This window comes from Phycodurus eques, chromosome 18, assembly GCF_024500275.1.
Source record: "Phycodurus eques isolate BA_2022a chromosome 18, UOR_Pequ_1.1, whole genome shotgun sequence".
Lineage (NCBI taxonomy): Eukaryota > Metazoa > Chordata > Actinopteri > Syngnathiformes > Syngnathidae > Phycodurus > Phycodurus eques.
Genome location: NC_084542.1, coordinates 2,079,408 through 2,097,957, shown reverse-complemented (window position 1 = coordinate 2,097,957; position 18,550 = coordinate 2,079,408). Strand labels below are relative to the sequence as shown.

At 43.8% G+C, this 18,550-nt stretch overlaps 2 protein-coding genes across 5 annotated transcripts in view; one reads left to right on the top strand and one right to left on the bottom strand.

Moving 5' to 3' along the window:
* cep85l (centrosomal protein 85, like) overlaps positions 1–2,964 on the top strand; it is a 33,296-nt gene extending 30,332 nt beyond the window's left edge. For both annotated transcript variants that reach the window (XM_061705230.1, XM_061705229.1), the window contains exon 13: positions 321–2,964. In XM_061705230.1, the coding sequence (XP_061561214.1) occupies positions 321–475 (155 nt within the window). In that variant the 3' untranslated portion in view covers positions 476–2,964. The remainder of the gene's footprint in view (positions 1–320) is intronic.
* Positions 1,753–18,276, bottom strand: gopc (golgi-associated PDZ and coiled-coil motif containing). 3 transcript variants are annotated; one of them, XM_061705232.1, is made up of 9 exons: positions 17,784–18,276; positions 16,971–17,135; positions 13,727–13,750; positions 10,545–10,720; positions 8,486–8,651; positions 8,304–8,399; positions 6,655–6,819; positions 6,408–6,579; positions 1,753–4,464 (listed from the first exon to the last, which is right to left on the bottom strand). In XM_061705232.1, the coding sequence occupies exons 1-9, from the start codon at positions 18,042–18,044 to the stop codon at positions 4,346–4,348; spliced, it is 1,344 nt and encodes a 447-aa protein (XP_061561216.1). In that variant the 5' UTR covers positions 18,045–18,276; the 3' UTR covers positions 1,753–4,345. The 3 variants fall into 3 exon arrangements, with proteins under 3 accessions (XP_061561216.1, XP_061561217.1, XP_061561218.1); XM_061705233.1 differs by having other exon boundaries at positions 1,753–4,461; XM_061705234.1 differs by lacking the exon at positions 13,727–13,750.
* Between the last annotated feature and the right edge of the window lie 274 nt (positions 18,277–18,550).

Here is an 18,550-nt window from a genome sequence, read left to right as displayed (position 1 = left end):
TTAGCACCTCTGACGCAGTACTAAAGAAATAACTGGATACACCAAATGTACGTTTTTTTGACTAAATCCTTCTACATCACTTTTGGGGGGGGAACCCTGAATTCCTGCAAGCAGATGACACAAAGTTGATAAATTTCATTTCAAAAGCTAAAGCAGATTATTTATTTATTTATTTTGTTGTTGTTGGATGAACTCTCAGGCTAACAAACTGATCTATTGGCTTGTAGCCAATATTGTACTGGTTGATCTGAGAGAACACCTACCAAAAGAATAGTTGTCCCGCATGGTCTCTCTGTAACCTATTGTATGCTTCTGCGCAGCGTTGAATGTGTCTGCGGAGGAGAGCGAGGTCAGGGACGCGCCGGAAGAAGTTGGACCGTTGAAACTGCTTGAGGTCGGCCAGCTGAGGAAGGGCATCGATGAACTGAAGAAAAACATCGCTGAGCGCTACACCCGCTACACGGTCGATAGCTGAGTCTACCCTCTTTCGCAATGGCTATCTGAAATGGCGTTTTCCCTGCTTTGTTTCCCCCCTGAATCGCTGTCCTGTGTGTATGGTATGCCCTGGATGCACCAATTTACCAGGAATGAAGAGTGAAAGTGACTTCTAAGCGACAGACCAGGAAGGCCATTGACAAGTGTTACGGTGCTGGAGTCACCGAGGAGTTAATAACACCTATCCAAAAAGATGAAGGGTGTTTTCAGGCTTTGATCTGTGACTACTTTTAATTGTGATTTTACAGCTGCTGGTATGTCTCGGCCAGGTACCGTACGGGTGGGAATGTTAACGCTTACTCGTTAAAATCAAGATAATTCAATTGATACTATGACTTGCTTTGAAGAATGCAACACGGTTGCAAAGCATTTTTTTTCCCATTTCAGTGCGCCCCATAGTGTGCAGTTATCGGACTGTTTTAAAGAAACAGTACACATTAGATTGTTTGTTTTTCTTTTAATGCAATTGCTCAGAATTATGGCAGCTTGAGACAAACTTGAGGAAATTATGGGATAGAAGTACTATGACAACTGGCCATTATGCCTCTTTTTGTGTTTTCCCATATCAATTGAGCAGTTTATTATTTTACAGTCCAAAAATGTATGTGACGATTTAATATTTTTTTGGGATAGTTTTATATACATATGTAATTATATTAACTTGAAAGTACTACGTATATTCAACAATATTGTACCGACATCGATGGCTCACCATAAAGCTAATGCCCATGCATAATCTTTCCATATTTCCTTCCGTCCAGAAATGAGATGAACTCAAATGTTTTAATAAGCATCATGAACAGTTAAATGAATCAAACATCCGAAGATTTAAATGTTTAGCAGCTTATCAAACCTCAAAACAGATATTTGTGCATGTATTGATTGATCCATGTTAATCCTTCTTTTTGATACTGCCAAAAGGAAACAACAAGGAAGTGTAGCTGCACTTGGTGTTATTCTTTAACAAAGCCAGCTTCATTATGATGAAATGTGTTTAGTAAGTTTATAACATTCCATATGATTATATTCAATGCATGTTTTTTTAATCATGCAGGGTACTGGATGACTTGTAACAGACTTATACTGGAACCGAAACTGTAAAAATGGCAACTGTGTTTATATAGCCATTGATATTCTAAAGGAGAGATTGCGCATTTCTATTTTTTCAGTTTCTAGGGGTCAAAGGTCATTTTTATCAATATTGTCACTATATTTTGCGACTTTTCTGACCCTTCTAGTAACTATTTTAGAAGATGGCAACACAACAAATCTAGCAACTTTTTGCAGCGTTATTAGCGACCCCTCCAGAGCAGGAGCTGTACACCAGTCTGTCCCAACTGCAAATGAATTGTCCATCCATCCGTTTTCCTCCGCTGATCTGAGGTCAGGTTTGCAGGGGCAGTAGCTTTAACAGGGAAGCCCAGACTTTCCTCCCACCCACTTCATCCAGGGAGACCCCAAAGCGGTCCGAGGCCAGCCGGGAGACATCGTTTCTCCAGCATGCCCTGGGGGTCGTCCCCCGTTGCGACAAGCCGGGAACACCTCACCTGGGAGGCATCCTAATCATGCCCGATCCACTTCATCTGGCTCCTCTCAATGCGGAGGAGCAGCGGTTCTACTCTTGAGCCCCTCCCGGATGGCCGAGCTTCTCACCCGATCTCTTAAGGGGAGAGCCCGGACACCCTGCGGATGAAACTCGTTTCGGCCACATGTATCCGGAATCTTGGTTCTTTTGGTCACGACCAACAGCTCGTGACCATAGGTGAGGGTAGGAACGTAAATCGAGCTTCGCCACAACGGATCGACACAAAGCCGCTGCACCGATCCGCCTCCCGATGACAAATGAATTGTGCTTGTGCAAATAAAAGATTTACTTGGTTGTTTCACACTTCATTGGGTAGGCACTCCAACTATTTGTATATACATGCAATTTTTTAAAAAAAAGGTAATAATTATACCCCTTTTAAATATTGTTTCTGAAACGACAATTTCATTTTATTCCTTTTAATGACAAATAAAGCTATTTTTTCCAAAGGCCTGGAATTATTACTACGGGTGCTATGTTGCATTGTTGGTTTTCCATTCATGCTTGCCCACTTTTTTTTTGAAACATTATTTACAAAATGTAATCAAAACTGTTTGATTATGATAGAGGCCAACTTTATTTAAAGGCTGAATAAACTGCTCAGAATCCACTGAGCAATGATGATGCATGAGAGGGGAAACGCTTCAGAGAGGACCCGGAGGCTCGGCCCACACCACAAAAGAGGAACCAGATTAATAAAAGCAAAACAACACTTTCACATAAATGTGTTTTAAGGTCTGCGAGTTTTGGTTTACTAGGATTTCCACTTTAAGTGGGGAAAGCACACCAAGTCTTTCTGGGCTCTCAATGTTGGTGACAGTACATTAGTGAGTCCAAATCACTTACAATGACCAAAAAAAAAAAAAATGAACAAACATTTTGTGCATACACTGGAAATAAATTCTTCAGACGCCCCAGTTAAAATGCAATGTTTTTGTGATATAAATAAAAATGAGACCAAGATAAATCATTCCAAAACCTCTGCCGTCATTGTGACCTATACTTGTGTAAATCATTGGGCGGGGGGGGGGGGGGGGGGGCTTTTTAGAGGGGAAGTAAAAAAAATCGTGGTTGTACAAACGTGCGCACACACTTATAAACGTGCAGCTAGTGTTCAGAATGACCCAATCACGTTCAAACTTGTGTTAAATTAGACTCAGCGCGCACCTACCACCATTCAAAGCACCTCTGCTTTAACTTCCCAAAAGTTCAGCTGTTCAGGTAGGCTTTTCTCGTCATTTTTTGGAGGCGCAAGTCTACAGCGAGCTTCCACAGCAACGGAGGGCTTTGAAGCTATTTTTCTTCCGTTGGAACTGAATTATGAACAGTTAACAATAGCAGTCCGCGTTTGCACAAAACTTTTCACGCTTCTGCTGGAAAGAAAAAAAATATGTATCAGGAACAGCCTGCTAGAACAGCACCCCCAGTTATAAGAGGATAACTAGCAACCCTCTATTGCTCAGTGACTTGTTTTTTTTTTTTTTTGTCAATGTCTTTATGTCTCCAAAGTGTTCTGTCAATTGACTGCCTGTTGTCTTACTAGGGCGGCTCCAACTACCGGAGACAAATTCCTTGGGTGTTTTTGGGACATACTACAAATAAAGATGATTCTGATTTGTACACTTGTTCAACCATTTTTTTTTTTAACTTCCGCCCTTGAAGGTTTTTTTTTCTTTTAAAAAACCAATTGCGTTTTACAGGTTATAGGTCATATTAATGGTGGCTAAAGTTTTTAAATGATTCCACTGTGTGTGTGTATGTGTGTGTGTGTGCGTGTATATTATTGAATGAAAACTTGTATTAAACATTACATCACCAAGGTTCATGAGGCGGTCAGAATAAAGTGTAGCAATATAAGAGTAAAGACCAGAAAGAATTTAAACCACGTTAAAAAGGGATCCTACAGTCACTGCCATATAAATAGGACTGTCAGGGTTGGCAATGTGTGACATTCTAAGCTGTAACATACTTTTTGGAGGGACCCACAAAAAGTACTTGGTGGTTCCTTCATGAAAGGACTTGGTGGATAGAAGGTGGTATGGATTTAACGTTAGTGTAACCTTACTTACTGTATGTAACCGTTCACAATCACATCCTTCTCCTGCTATTACTCCCGAATCATTGCCACGGGCCCACCCTAAACCCCCAAATCCCAACATTAGAACGTCGACAGAAAACAAATTGGCTCTGCTTGACAGATGAGTCAGTACTCGAAAAAAGGTCTCGCACAATAAAATTTGGATTGGCCCGCGCGGCTGAGTCTTCCTAAGAGGAGCCGTGAGTGTCAGGAGGCTCGGAGGGAGTTTCCTCTGATGGGGTTTCACTGGAGATTCCGGTGTCTCCGTTTTCTGTCACTTTGTTCGGCGACATGTTCTCCAGACCTGCTGGAAGGTAAGTCACAGAACCATTAAATCACTTGAAGACAACCCGAACACAGGCCACTGGCCATCTACCAATTGTTCAGAAAAAACTGGACTGTACTGTGGTGCCTTGAGATACGAGCGAGCTGACCTGCGAACCTTTCGAGATATGAGCCGACATATCGCAGCTTAGCCTTTCAGTCCGCGAGCTCAATACGCAACACTAATTAGCATCTACGTTGCGGTGCTTTAACCCTTTAAACGATACGATTGAAAACAAATGGTGCAGCAACATACACGTACACTGAGAACAACAGTACTCACATTCATGTCCTTTATCCTCTGCGTCGAACGACTAATATTAGTGCCGTACTGGTAAGCTCAGAGAGGACTTGAGGCATTACGATGAATTCCACTTGCATTCTAGGCAGGACTTGCCTCTCTGCAATATGATTGGCTGCCGTATACAGGAAGCCAATCATCCATCCATCCATTTTCTGTCTAGAACTGAAGTAGGATTCAAAATAACGCCTTAATGAACAGCACATTTGTCTGTATTATACTGCCCCCATGTGGGCAAGGTGACCAGAAGGTCAGGCAGTGTGACCCAAAAAAAAAAAAAAAAAAAAAAAAGTTTCTTTTTCATTCTATTGAATTACTGTATGTTTTTATGAAGTACGGTATTATGGAGGGCTATCGTTCCTCATTAAAATACACATTCCAACATTTCTGGGTTTTTGGGGGCGGGAAGGCTGCTGGAACGTCTTAATGGCGTAAACGGGGGTAGGTGTGCTCAGCCTATTTAATACGAGTTTGAATGTGATCATTTCATTCTGAATTCTAATTCGAGGTTGTCATTACTGTATGTTTTTTTTTTTTTTTTTTTTTAAATAAAGTACAGTATAATGGAGTGCTATTTCCCCTCATTAAAATAAAAATTGTTTTGTTGCTGGAAAGGATTAATAGGCATGTCCATTCCTTTCGGCGGGAAACGATTTGAGATCCGCGCACGGTCACTGAACAACTTAAACTTGTATCTCAAGGCGCCACTAGGGATGTTTCATACAGCGGCGCGACAATGAACTGACGAATTGACAACTGATCATTTATTATCTTAATTGTCAATTCATCGTTTGGGCGATATCGTTGAACATAAAATGGTCCAAATCCTCCGGATTTCAGCCTCTCCAGAGTAACTACTCATTTCTGTAGTCCTCCCTGGAAGCAGACTCATTATCTTTTGTGTCGAATCAAAATAAGACATTTGCAAACATCTGCTTTTACTTTGGAATACAACGGTCAACAGCGAGTACGAGTCAACAACGAGTAACTTAGTCGTAATAAATTGATGTCCATTTGAAATACTTTTTCGCTGGCTCATCGATGAATCGATTATTCAAATAATCATTAGTTGGAGCCCTAGTTCGACACCACTTTTTTTCGGACTGATACCAGTACCGGTAGTAGTATTTACTCGAGTACTCGCCGATACCGATACGGAGTACAGACACCACTAGTACTTTTGATGCATACAATTTCAATGAACACAATGACAGGTAATTGTGAACAAAGACTTTTCTTTGTGATACGCGAGACGATTCGCAGATGTGCCAAACTGCCACGGTGTAGCGCCAACTACTGGCGAGGAGAATTACTTGACGTCCTATTTGTTGGCCTTAAGTATCAGTGGCTGGTATTGGCAGCCTTCACAAGTACCTCATACCTTTGCAATAAGGTACTTGTCCATCCCTGGTATATGGTATCATAAATTCAGTTCAATAAAAGAAAAGATTCATTACATGTTGAAATTGTTTACAAAATGTTAAATGATGTTGTTTGGATATAATGTTTTATGTTTGGAGATTGGACTAAAGAGCCTGGTTTTTTTTTATGTTTGATTTCGTTCGATTATGCAAGTGATCATAACGTTAGGGGCCCAATCGGTGTATCTATGATCGCAAATCTACCCTGTAATGATGCCGCTGCCGAGTTGCCACTCCGGGGCGCTGTGCTGTTCTCTTCCAGCTCATCCAGGTAGAGTCTGTAGCGATGTCCGTTGTCATCTTCATACTCCACATTCTCATCATCGCTGTCCACCTCTGGAGCCACGTACACTACTTCAAACTCTATCTGTCCTGACTGGTACGAATAAGGAACCAAAGTAAGTGTGTGAGTGTGCGTGCGTGCGCGCGTGCGTGCGTGTGTTTGGAGGACCTGTTGCGAGAGAATGGTGACAGCCTCCTTGTGCTTGGCATCCCGCAGATTGACGCTGTTGACGGCCAAAATGGCGTCTCCAACATGCAGGCCTCCACATCTGTCTGCAGGCTGGCTTGGATGGATCTCTGAGATGAGAATAGGAACACCATGCTCCTTTCCTCCCTGAGAACACAGCACACACAGACAGGGAACCAGGGAGCGATCAGCTGAGATGGAGAAACTGACAACTTGGGATCATGTAGATTTCATGCCAACACGTAAAACCTTGTTTTTTTTTTGTCACCGTCCGTTTAGGCCATGCCGGCAACTTTTGTCTTCGTAATCAAATTTCCTTTGTGTGCACTTATTTGTTGGAAGGGAACAACAACTCACTCCTGAGTTTTTGTCATTGTAACTATTATTATATTGCAGCCATTTGCTAAAATCATTTCCTTTTTTTCCTCATTAACGTACACACAGGAAAAAAAAATGGAATTGTTGACATTTTTGCAGATGTGTTAAAAAAGAAAAACAACTATCATACAGCCATGAGTCTCTCTCACGGCCTCGGTGAGAGAGGTAAAGAAGAACCCAAAGATCATTGTGGCTGAGCTCCAGAGATGGAGTCGGGAGATGGGAGAAAGTTCTAGAAAGTCAACCGTCACCGCAGCCCTCCACCAGCCTGGGCTTTATGGCAGGGTGGCCCGACGGAGGCCTCTCCTCAGTGCAAAACATGAGAGCCCGCGTGGAGTTTCTCTCTTTAAAAATAAATAAATAAATTAAAAAAAAAACACCTGAAGGACTCCGAGATGGTGAGAAATAAGATTTTCTGGTCCGATGAAACCAAGATAGAAATTTCTGGCCTTAATTCTAAGCGGTATGTGTGGAGAAAACCAGGCACTGCTCACCACCTGTCCAATACAGTCCCAACAGTGGAGCGTGGTGGTGGCAGCATCAGGCTGTGGGCGTGTTTTACCGCTGCAGGGACAGGACGACCGGTCGCAATCGAAGGAAAGTTTTTTCTTTTTTTACTAAATCTGCAAAAATCTCAACAATTCCATTTTATTCTGTCAATATGGGGTCATGCGTGTACATCAATGAGGGGAATAAATGAACTTAAATGATTTTAGCAAATGGCTGCAATATAACAAAGAGTGAACAAAGTAAAGGGAGTGTGACTACTTTCTGCGCCCACTGTAGGTAAAAGGGTTTTGCAGAATTTTGAGGTCAACTTTGGGGGTGCGTGTTATACATGGGTGCGCATTGTACACGAGAAATTACGGGAGTCATTGAGCATGCAAAAAGACATGCTGAGTTGGATGGATGGATTAATGAATGAATATTAAGTCAATTGGGTTAGTTCCACACACATTGCCTTTTAGGTCATAGGTTTGATATTGATACTGGTTACAAAGAACCTCGAGTCAAATGTTAATTTTAGTCTATGCCGCGGACTGCTAAGAAGATGGATATTCATAATGTTTGAACAAATAACTTGAACTTAACTTAACTTTTTTGACCCAGCCCCCGAAAAGAAACGGAATCGAGACTCATTTGGAACTGGAATCGAAATAAGGAACCGGACTTGGAACTGGACTCGCTCAAATTCAAATGATGCCAAACCCTAAATTGTAATATAGGTCAAATGTTCTGCTTTGAGTCGTCACCGTGATGGAGATGCCAAGACCCTCATGGTCCTCTTTGACTAGTGACACCTTCCTGATAGGACCCACTCCCTGAGTTTTCTTCAGCAAGTCTGGATCCTACAACAATAACAAAGAAATTAGCTCCACAAACATGATTCAGAAGTTACTAATGTCAGAATAGAAGGTTGGATTTTGACACGCACATGACCAACAGGCGAGGGAAGTGGTTTCTTGGGATCATTGCGGCCCTTGCATGCTCGGATGACTGTCTTGTGGCGGTGAAGGTGGATCTCGGCCTCCAGTTGGTTCCACAGCTTGTCGTGTGCTGGCCCTTTCATGTCACGGCCCAGTAACTGGATTTGCTGCACCCTAGTAGGAAAACACCCATTAATTTTCTTTATGTTGATAAGCCTGCAAGAATACAGGTTTGCTATCTCTAGCTTGGCGAAACCAAGCTTTCTATTCTGGTTGGCTCAGAAGTGTGTCAACAAGTTAGTATCTGATGCCTCAAAAATAAACGTCCCCTTTACCGCTTTTGTAACACTTGACTTTGGGACCATTTGTGAAGAGTTTACAATTTCTCACGAAGCCTGTGTGGGGTTTTTTTCCAGGTGCCCCCGTTTCCTCCCAACACTAACTCCATGTAAGTGTAATTTCCAGCCAACTTCATTGACCAAAGTGTTGAAACGGTATTTGGGTTCGGTCTATTTATGTGACAAGGTTGCTGGCCACTGCTCTTCAGGTATGGATTAAATGCGGAGAGCCAATTTTGCAGTACATTGTACATGTGGCAAAGTCCCTTCATTAAATCTGTTCCGATTGAACATAAACAAAACACACACGGCAATTGCAATAAGGTCCCCAAATTACATGAAGAACACCTACTAAAATAATCAAAGATAAATAATGTTAAGTATTTTAGTGCATCGCTGTGCCCGTAATTTTTGAATTGCCAGATTTATGGATTTGGTCAAGTACATCTTTCCACTTGTCGGTTTTCCGGAATGCAGCTTCGGAAACACGTCACTTTGTGTAAGGACGAAATGGTTTTATAGTAGTGATTCTCAACTGGTGGTTCGGGACCCAAAAGTCTCTCTTCACTGCAAAGCACGCTAATACCATGATGCTCCCTCCACAGCGCTTCCCGGCTGGGACAAGCTTTTGTTGTTGGCGTGCAGCGCCATTTTGCCTCCCCACATGGCTTGATGTGTTCCTCCCACCCAACTAATTCAAGTTTTGGTTTCATCTGTCCCCAAAATATTTGCCAGTAGTGCTGTGGAACATCAAAGTGCTCTTTAACAAGCTTCAAACATGCAGCAATATTTGTTTTAAGACAGCAACGCCTTACTCATTGGTGTTCTCCCGCGAACCCCATTCCTATAGGTCTGCAACTAACGATTATTTTAATAATCAATCTGTCGCTTATTTTTTCGATCAATCGATGAATCAGATTTCCATCTCTTTATTCAAAAACAGGATATTATTTGAAATTGACAGTACGTAAAATGCTCGAAGATGAATTATTTTTTTCATCGTTGTCCTGCGAATGTTTATGTTATTTTCAATAAAAATATGAAAATATATTCATTGTTAGTGTGGTATTAGTTTAGGTTTTCTCCGGGCACTCCGGTTTCCTCCCACATCCCAAAAGCATGCACGGTGGGTTCATTGACGTCTCTAAATTGCCCGTAGGTGTGAATGTGAGTGCGACTGGTTGTTTGTTTATGTGTGCCCTGCAATTGGCTGGCAACCAGTTCAGGTTTGCCCGATGATAGCTGGGATGGGCTCCAGCACTCCCGCGACCCTTGTGAGGATAAGCGGCTCAGAAAATGGATGGAGGGATGGTATTCGTTTAAGCAGAGTTGACTGTTGTGATTTAGAGGACTATCAGACCACATTTCATGACCAATTTATGCAGAATTGTAAGAACTTCCAAAGGGTTCAGATACTTTTTCCTCCCACTGTCTATCTTGGTTCAGATTTTGCAGCCCGAGGTACAGAATAGATGCAGCTATATAATAGATAGTTTAATTCCCCCCATCACTGCATCCAAAACCCACTCGGTATTGCATTTATTGAAATGTATTCTTCTAAGGACATGTAACTGCTCCGCTTAGCGGTATAGGGGGATGGAGTTCCATTCTGACGACCGTGGAAATGCAGCACACCTATCAGTTACTGCCGGAGAACAATCACGTGATCTAAAACTGGCTGTGGTACAATTCCAACGTACTGGAACATTATTCTAGTGAAATTCATTACCTGCCAGCAAGTTCCTTGTCCAAGTATTTGGCAGCCAGCCGAGCACCGTACACCTCAGCCTGTAGTACTGCCATGTGTCTACGGAGAGCCTCATTTTCTTTCTTAAAGAGTCTCACGTCAGCCTCAAGTCTCGCCTCCACCAATTTCTCCTTCTTGCTGGCCTCTAGCTCCTGTTGCTACAACACACACATACCATGTAAATACCACACACGCACAACAGCAAGCATCATAAGCAAGCAATATCAAATATGTAAACTATTTGACACAAAGCACACAAAACAGAAAGGGACAATTGTTAACCCCTCCTTGAGGTGTCACGTTATCGTGGTGGAGGGGTTTGTGTGTCCCAATGATCCTAGGAGCTAAGTTGTCTGGGGCCTCACGCCCCTGGTAGGGTCACCCATGGCAAACAGGTCCTAGGTGAGGGACCAGACAAAGCACGGCTCAAAGACCCCTTATGATGAAGACAAAAAATAGACTCAGGTTTCCCTTGCCCGGACGCGGGACACCGCGGCCCCCCTCTGGTGCAAGGCCTGGAGGTGGGGCTCGAAGGAGAGCGCCTGGTGGCCGGGCCTGCGCCCGTGGGGCCCGGTCGGGCACAGCCCTTAAGGGTAAAGTGGGTCCCTCTTCCCATGGGCTCCCCACCTGTGGCAGGGGCGATAGGGGTCGGGTGCAGTGCGAGCTGGGCGGTGGCCGAAGGCGGAGACCTTGGCGATCCGATCCCCGGCTACAGAAGCTGGCTCTACGGATGTAGAATGTCACCTCACTGGCAGGGAAGGGGCCCGAGCTGGTGTGTGAGGTTGAGAAGTTCCGACTAGATATAGTCGGACACGCCTCCACGCACAGCTTGGGCTCTGGTACCATTCCTCTCGAGAGGGGTTGGATTCTCTTCCACTCTGGAGTTCCCCACGGTGAGAGGTGCCGAGCAGGTGTGGGTATACTTATTGCTCCCCGGCTCGGCTCCTGTACGTTGGGGTTCACCCCTGTGGACGAGAGGGTAGCCTCCCTCTGCCTTCGGTTGGGGGGAGGGGTCCTGACTGTTGTTTGTGCCGATGCACCAAACAGCAGTTCAGAGTACCCACCCTTTTTGGGGTCCTTGGGAGGGGGGGGGGGGGGGGGGGGGTGCTGGAGAGCGCTCCCGCTGGGGACTCCATCGTTCTGCTGGGGGATTTCAATGCTCACGTGAGCAATGACAGTGAGACCTGGAAGGGCGTGATTGGGAGGAACGCCCCCCCCCCCCATCCGATCAGAACCCGAGCGGTGTTCTGTTATTGGACTTCTGTGCTCATCACGGATTGTCCATAACGAACACCATGTTCAAGCATAAGGGTGTCCACACGTGTACTTGGCATCAGGACACCCTACATCGCAGTTCGATGATCGACTTTGTGGTCGTGTCATCAGACTTGCTGCCGCATGTCTTGGACACTCGGGTGAAGAGATCGGCGGAGCTGTCAACTGATCACCACCTGGTGGTGAGTTGGCTCCAATGGTGGGGGAAGATGCAGGTCCGCAGTTCGCAGCTGAGTGTGAAGCAGCTGGGATGAGAATCAGCACCTCCAAATCTGAGACCATGGTCCTCAGTCGGAAAAGGGTGGTGTGCCCTCTCCAGGTCGGGGATGAGATCCTGCCCCAAGTGGAGGAGTTCAAGTATCTTGGGGTCTTGTGAACAAGTGAGGGAAGAATGGAACGGGAGATCGACAGGCGGCTCAGTGAAGCGTCTGCAGTGATGCAGACTTTGTATCGATCCGTTGTGGTAAAGAAGGAGGTAAGCCGAAAGGCGAAGCTCTCGATTTACCGGTCGATCTACGTTCCTACCCTCACCTATGGTCACGAGCTGAGGGTCATCACCAAAAGCACAAGATCCCGGATACAAGCGGCCGAAATTAGTTTCCGCCGCAGGGTGTCCGGGTTCTCCCTTAGAGGTAGGGTGAGAAGCCTGGTCATCCGGGACGATCTCAGAGTAGAACCGCTGCTCCTCCACATCGAGAGGAGCCAGATGAGGTGGCTGGGGCATCTGATTCGGATGCCTCCCGAACGCCTCCCTGGTGAGGAGACCCCGTGGACGACCCAGGACACGCTGGAGAGACTACGTCCTGGGAACGCCTCGGGATCCCCCCGCAAGAGCTGGATGAAGTGGTTGGGAAGAGGGAAGTCTGGGCGTCCCTGCTAAAGCTACTGCCCCCGCGACCCAACCTCGGATAAGCGGTAGAAAATGGATGGATGGATGGACAATTGTTAACAAAAAAAAAATAATCATGGGCTGCCTTTTACTACATTTTCACAATTAAAAAAAAACAGTAAATTCAAATTTATTCATTCAATTAATTTGAGCCACCTTCAATTATTAAACCCTTTTTTTTTTTCTGTTTAGGAATACAAGTCATTAGAAATCTTGATCAACACAATCATGCACAGTATTTATTTTTGATTTTTATTTTTAAATATATTGAAAAGCATGAGCTTCTTCATATTGTTATATTAGCCATTACAGAAACAATGCTGTTAACTTAGGGCCTCTGTGGCACAAACTTCACATTGGTCTACTAAAATTTTTCAAGCACTGTAAATTTAGAAGAGATGAAAACATTGTATCCACTTTTGCATGCCTTAACAATAAGAAAACATTCAAGGCCTTGGATGAACATATTCAAATCAAATGGGACAACTAGCATTGATGATGATTCGTTTTTGTTTTGTGTTAAATTTGTGTTAAGATATATTAGTTGGCTTCATACAGCTTTACAAGGACTACGGATGCACTGTGCATTAGTAGTAGGAGGGGGAATGATGGCAGCACCATTGCAACGCAGAGGTCATTTATTATTCTTATTTTTGTAATGATTAGCAATGCTACTACTATTGCTATGGCGATATTGTTTTTCTTCTTTTGTTTGTGTCATTTAGCATTGCCAGTGAAAACGTTGAAAAGACCAATAAGGCAGGGACAACATAATTGATCTGTAATTTGAATGTTACCGTACATGTCAATCTTTTTGCACTAAATGTGATTGGAAAGCAAAGGGTCTGTGACCAACATTGATTTGTATTCACATAAAGGGCCGTGCATTGAAAACAAAATCCATCTTCCAATATACAGTATTTGACAAAAGAGCAGCGGCTGCCGCTAATACTGCTATTACTACTACAACTACTACTACTAAAAAGACACACAAACTTACCATCTGTTCCATTGTTGGGGCAGGCTTTAGTGGAAAAGAGGAAGAAGAAGAAGAGAAAGAAGTAACAGATTAGAAAATGATCAATTTAAGTGAAAAATGTTTTAATATTGTAAAAAATTTGAGCTCAGTACAGGAGAAAGGATCAGACGACCTTAATGTCAATGCAGAAGAAGCAGAAAAGAAAAAAAAGTTAAAAAGGGTGCTTGAAGCCCAATTAAAGAGTGAGTTGAGTGTCACAAGATGGCAGCTGTATGAAAAGAACCTGTTCAGAAACACTTGTGGTCAACACTGGAACTGGCTGACGGTAAGAGTCATGAACAGGCGGTATGTCAACTCTTTAATGTGTCTTTTTTAAGGGAAATAAGTGCAATTTAAAGATTCATTGCTTATAACACAGCAACAAATCTGCCGAGCGATGACTTGAATCTAGAAAAATTCATTGGAGCACTTGTAAGTCGAGGTACCACTCTCATTTTGATGTCCTATTTGATTTGACTTCCTCATATTGTGCTTATCTGACCAAAAACAAAAACAAAAAAAACGATCCATGTGCTTTTCATTAACACATAAAGGGTTTGACAGGTAGAGAGGGGAATTACAAATCTATGAACTGATCCTAAAGAATTCTGTTGGACTGAGCAAAATTTACAAATGCATCATGTCTTGAAGCAGTTGAGGAAAAATGTAAGTTCTGTCTCAACTAGTTTGCGGTCTGAAGGGAATAACATGACGCCAGCCATGCAGATGCCCCTATAGCATAATTTCTTGACGCACCATTATTCTGCTTAATGCAACCCTGGCACGGAAACAGAAATATGTTATTTTTTTTTGCCATATAAACTAAAATAAGACTACAAAGAATTTACAATTTTTTAAAGTTGAACCAAAGTCAATGTCATGTTTTGTTTCTAAATACTGTCAGTATGTTGGAAGGTGAATGTTCAAAAGGTGCAAAGACAGAACAATTTAGTACTGAATCGTTGAGATATAGCTTAAAATTATTTTTCTCCATGTCAGTTGGACTGAATTTGTGGGGCGGGGCTAGTGCGCTAGGCCATCTACTTTCTAGCATGAGGCCCTTCGCCACTATACAGGAAGTCCTCGATTTACGAACGAGTTCCGTTCCTACGCTGGCGACGTAACACGACTGGCGACTGCGAAGGAGGAAGGAGTACGCGCCGGTGCGACTGTGTACAGTGGCAAGTGTAACGCTGGCGACCGGGGAAGAGTAGCAATTAGCGGAGGGCCCAGAGGAGCTAATAAAGCCATTAAAGCAGCAAATCGGTGCTTCGTGCCTTTATTGTTGCCGCCACCCAGCTCAGCTGTGCAACGAGAGAAGGCCGTTAAACCCTTACGTCTCCCGACCACGGTCAGGTGACCGTAGCAAGAAAGGTTAACACTACGTATAAAGAAACAAATACATTAAAATAAAAAAAAGAAGATGCTGTACTTACCATTACTGCAGAGTGTGAAAAAAGGAGGGCGAAAAAGGCAAAGATACTCCCGCCGCACAAACACAGACAAGCACTATGCACTAGCTAAGCAGAAACACTACGGTGCTGGGACAAAATGGCGGACGAGGCACGGGCGTCGTAAAGTCGAAACGTCGCAGGTTGAGTGTGTCGTAACTCGAGGACGTCCTGTATATGCCAAGCGCCCATATTCCCTGCAGTGGCCATTCGGCAGAATTGCCACTTTCATCATTCCATTTAACCTGAACCCATTACGACCAGTATAGCGTGCAACTGGCCATCAAACTATGCCCACAACTCAAAACAAATACATCTTCCCTGAAATGTAATGTGTTTTGTGTTATTTGGGCTTCAGTGTCTCCGCCATCTGGCCCCAGGCACATTGCGTTGTGACGCAACGGCGAACCGGACAGGACCCACGGCCCCTTGCCAGCCCCGACAGCTGTTAAGAGAAGCCGCAGGGGGTGCGGCACAACAACGTTAGGGGCGTCAGCCTCAGAGTTGCTGGCCGCTCAACACGGGGCGAGGAGAAGGTGAGGAAAATAAAAACAATCCAGGGGTACTGGTGCGCGTCACACGGCTGTGGCGGCCACAGAAGCACTTTGTCCCGCTGAATTTCAATGGGGGGAAAATTGTCCCGGTGGTACCCGTCCGTCATGGTCATTACGGCAGAGGCAGCTTCTCTGTAGACCATGAGATCTCTGCAGACCACGAGAGTGTATGCAATGTCCGTCGCTGGAAATTATTCTCTTCCTGCGTAAGAGCCATGGAAGAAGGCACGCATTTGATTGACAGCTGTAAGTTCCGGGGAGGCGAGGTTTTCAAAGCATTCGGGGACATGCCTGTTTCAATTCTTGACCATTTTGAAGCCTGCTTTCACATACTATGACATGTTTCTTGTCTTTTTGGTTCAACTTTAATTAACATTTCCCATGGCTGATAAAAGAAAATATAGTTAAATGCCCATCCGAACTGGCATGAGGAATTTCTTCCTCCGAGATCAGTCATTTCTTCTTCCAACTGGTGCTGCTAATGCAAACATGAACTTGAAACAACATTATGTGAGGATACACGAAGGGAATTTTGTCCATGTAGAAGGCCAGGGCAAAGATGTGACGTTGAGCCAGAAACTGACCGAGCAGATGGCAGAAGGAGGAGGAGTAGAAAGTAAAGCTGGTTAGGCTGAAGATGTTCAAGTCCTGGCAATCAGTTCCATAGCAAACGTTGGCCACTAACTTGATGGTCATCTGTTATACAGCGACTTGTTATCGAAGGTACAGCGTTTATTGATTTTGCGTTTTACTTTGCTTCGACTTCTTCTGACGCATGTGTGAAAAACAATGTTTAAATTTTACTTTTACTATACACTCACCAGTAAAGCGAAGAATGTTTAAAGAGTTCATTGCTTTAACCCATTCACATTAAAGTGGGTAATTTATTTTTATACTTTTTACAAGTTAAAACAATATTTTATTGATGGTAATAGCTTGACTCTGGAACAGTTTAATGTAATATTGAATATATGTTCAGGAAAAATTTAGCTATATTTGAAACTTCTTTTTTTTTTTTTTAACTTTACAGTTTCCCACTTTAACTCTAGCAGTCATTCACAACTAAGCCATGGACGATTTGTATTGCCCCCCCCCCCAAAGAAAAAAAATCATTCATCGTGCCCGTATCTGCCAATAAATCTTCTGATGGGCATAAAGGTGCTAATCATTATTATCAAGTTAAAAGTCCCGAAAAACACTGTTGTCTGCCATCTTACTTACAAGTCTGACTTTGATGGAGTCGGAGTCTGGAGCTTGGCCTTGCTTGGCATAAAGCTGCAGCTGGAGAGCGTGAAGCTGTAGCAACTGGTCGTGGACTTCCCTCTCCACCACCGCCCGCTCTGCCTTGGCTTCGGTTAGCTCAGAGCGAAGATCTACCAGCTGGGCCTGGAAGGATGGAGTAGGTTAGGCACGGCAGAGGCGCTATAGTTGACACTGCGTCAACCACAAACAATGCTGTATGAGGACAAGTACAGTACAAGGAATGCACAAAATTGAAATAAGGCGTTTGGTCACTTTGTATGGGTTGCCTTTACCGCCATGTCTGCACGCCAAAAAAGAAAAATTTAAAAAAAAAAAAAAAAAAAAAAAAAAAAAAAGGCCACAACTCAGCCATGCCTCTAGTCACCATGGTAATGAAATCCATACCGGGATGGTGACCTGCGGTACATCTGCAGGAGACAAAACCCCTTTGGCAACTTGAGCTCATGTCATAACTGTTGTTGCTCCTTGGACTGTTCTCACGTAAGCATGTCACAGACATGTTATTAAGTCACTTGCGAACTGATTTACACTGTGAAAAGGCATTTTACCGTGCCCCTTTTGAGTTATAAATAGGACACAAGCAGAAAATTCATAATTAACGTGTGTATAATTGTATTGAATAACTGCTACGTTAGTAGCATAAAGCACAAATGGAAGAATATGACCATTTACGCCACATGCTGATCATCGGTAAATAGACGAGCAATTGAAGACTAATTATCTCAGGCTAACTGTGACATCATGTGCACCGACTAATGAGCAGCTACTAACCTCTAATTTGTGGTTGAGTTGGAAAACAGTCTGAGATTTGTGGCAGAGCTGAGCAAAACAGGAGCTAAGGCTGGTCATCTTCTGCCGACCCTCGTACGTGATGTCCACTTGGTCAGGGTCGATTTCCCCGAGCAGCAGATCCACGTCCACGAAGGCTTTGTCGAACTCCTTCTCGAGCACTTCGAGCCAGCGAAATATTGACATACCGGGGCCGAGGGCGGCGTTGTGGCCCACCGGAGAGCATCCAGCAGAGGCGGACATGGCTAAAGCACAACAAACGCTGACGACAGGTCGCTAGCCACCCAACGTCAGCTTTGCTTTGACGACGAACAAGCTTTACGGAGCCTCTTTGTTTTTGAACGTTAAATATTATTCAAATTCCAATGACGTTATGATATGATGATTAAAGACGTGAAAAATCCAGTGTTATATTTTCTGATAAAAGTCACTGCTGACCAGGAAGTTCCTCATCATCAAAATGTTCCAAGTCTGTTTGCGAGACGATTACTTATGTCTGGCTGATCCCAGGGCAAAGCAACAGATCGTCGATGGATCGGGATAGACCTGAACATTTTTAACACCATTTTCCTTCCATGTGAATAAAACTTAAATATTATTTTATCCATACTGTATTTTTTTTTTAATCCAGTGTTCTATTTGAAACAGGTTCATAATGTAGAAACGGGGATCTTATTTTAGCTCCCAAAAATGGCACCGCCTTCAGTTGCTGAAAGTCGAGTGCCAGGGTCAACCTTGTGCCCCGGGGG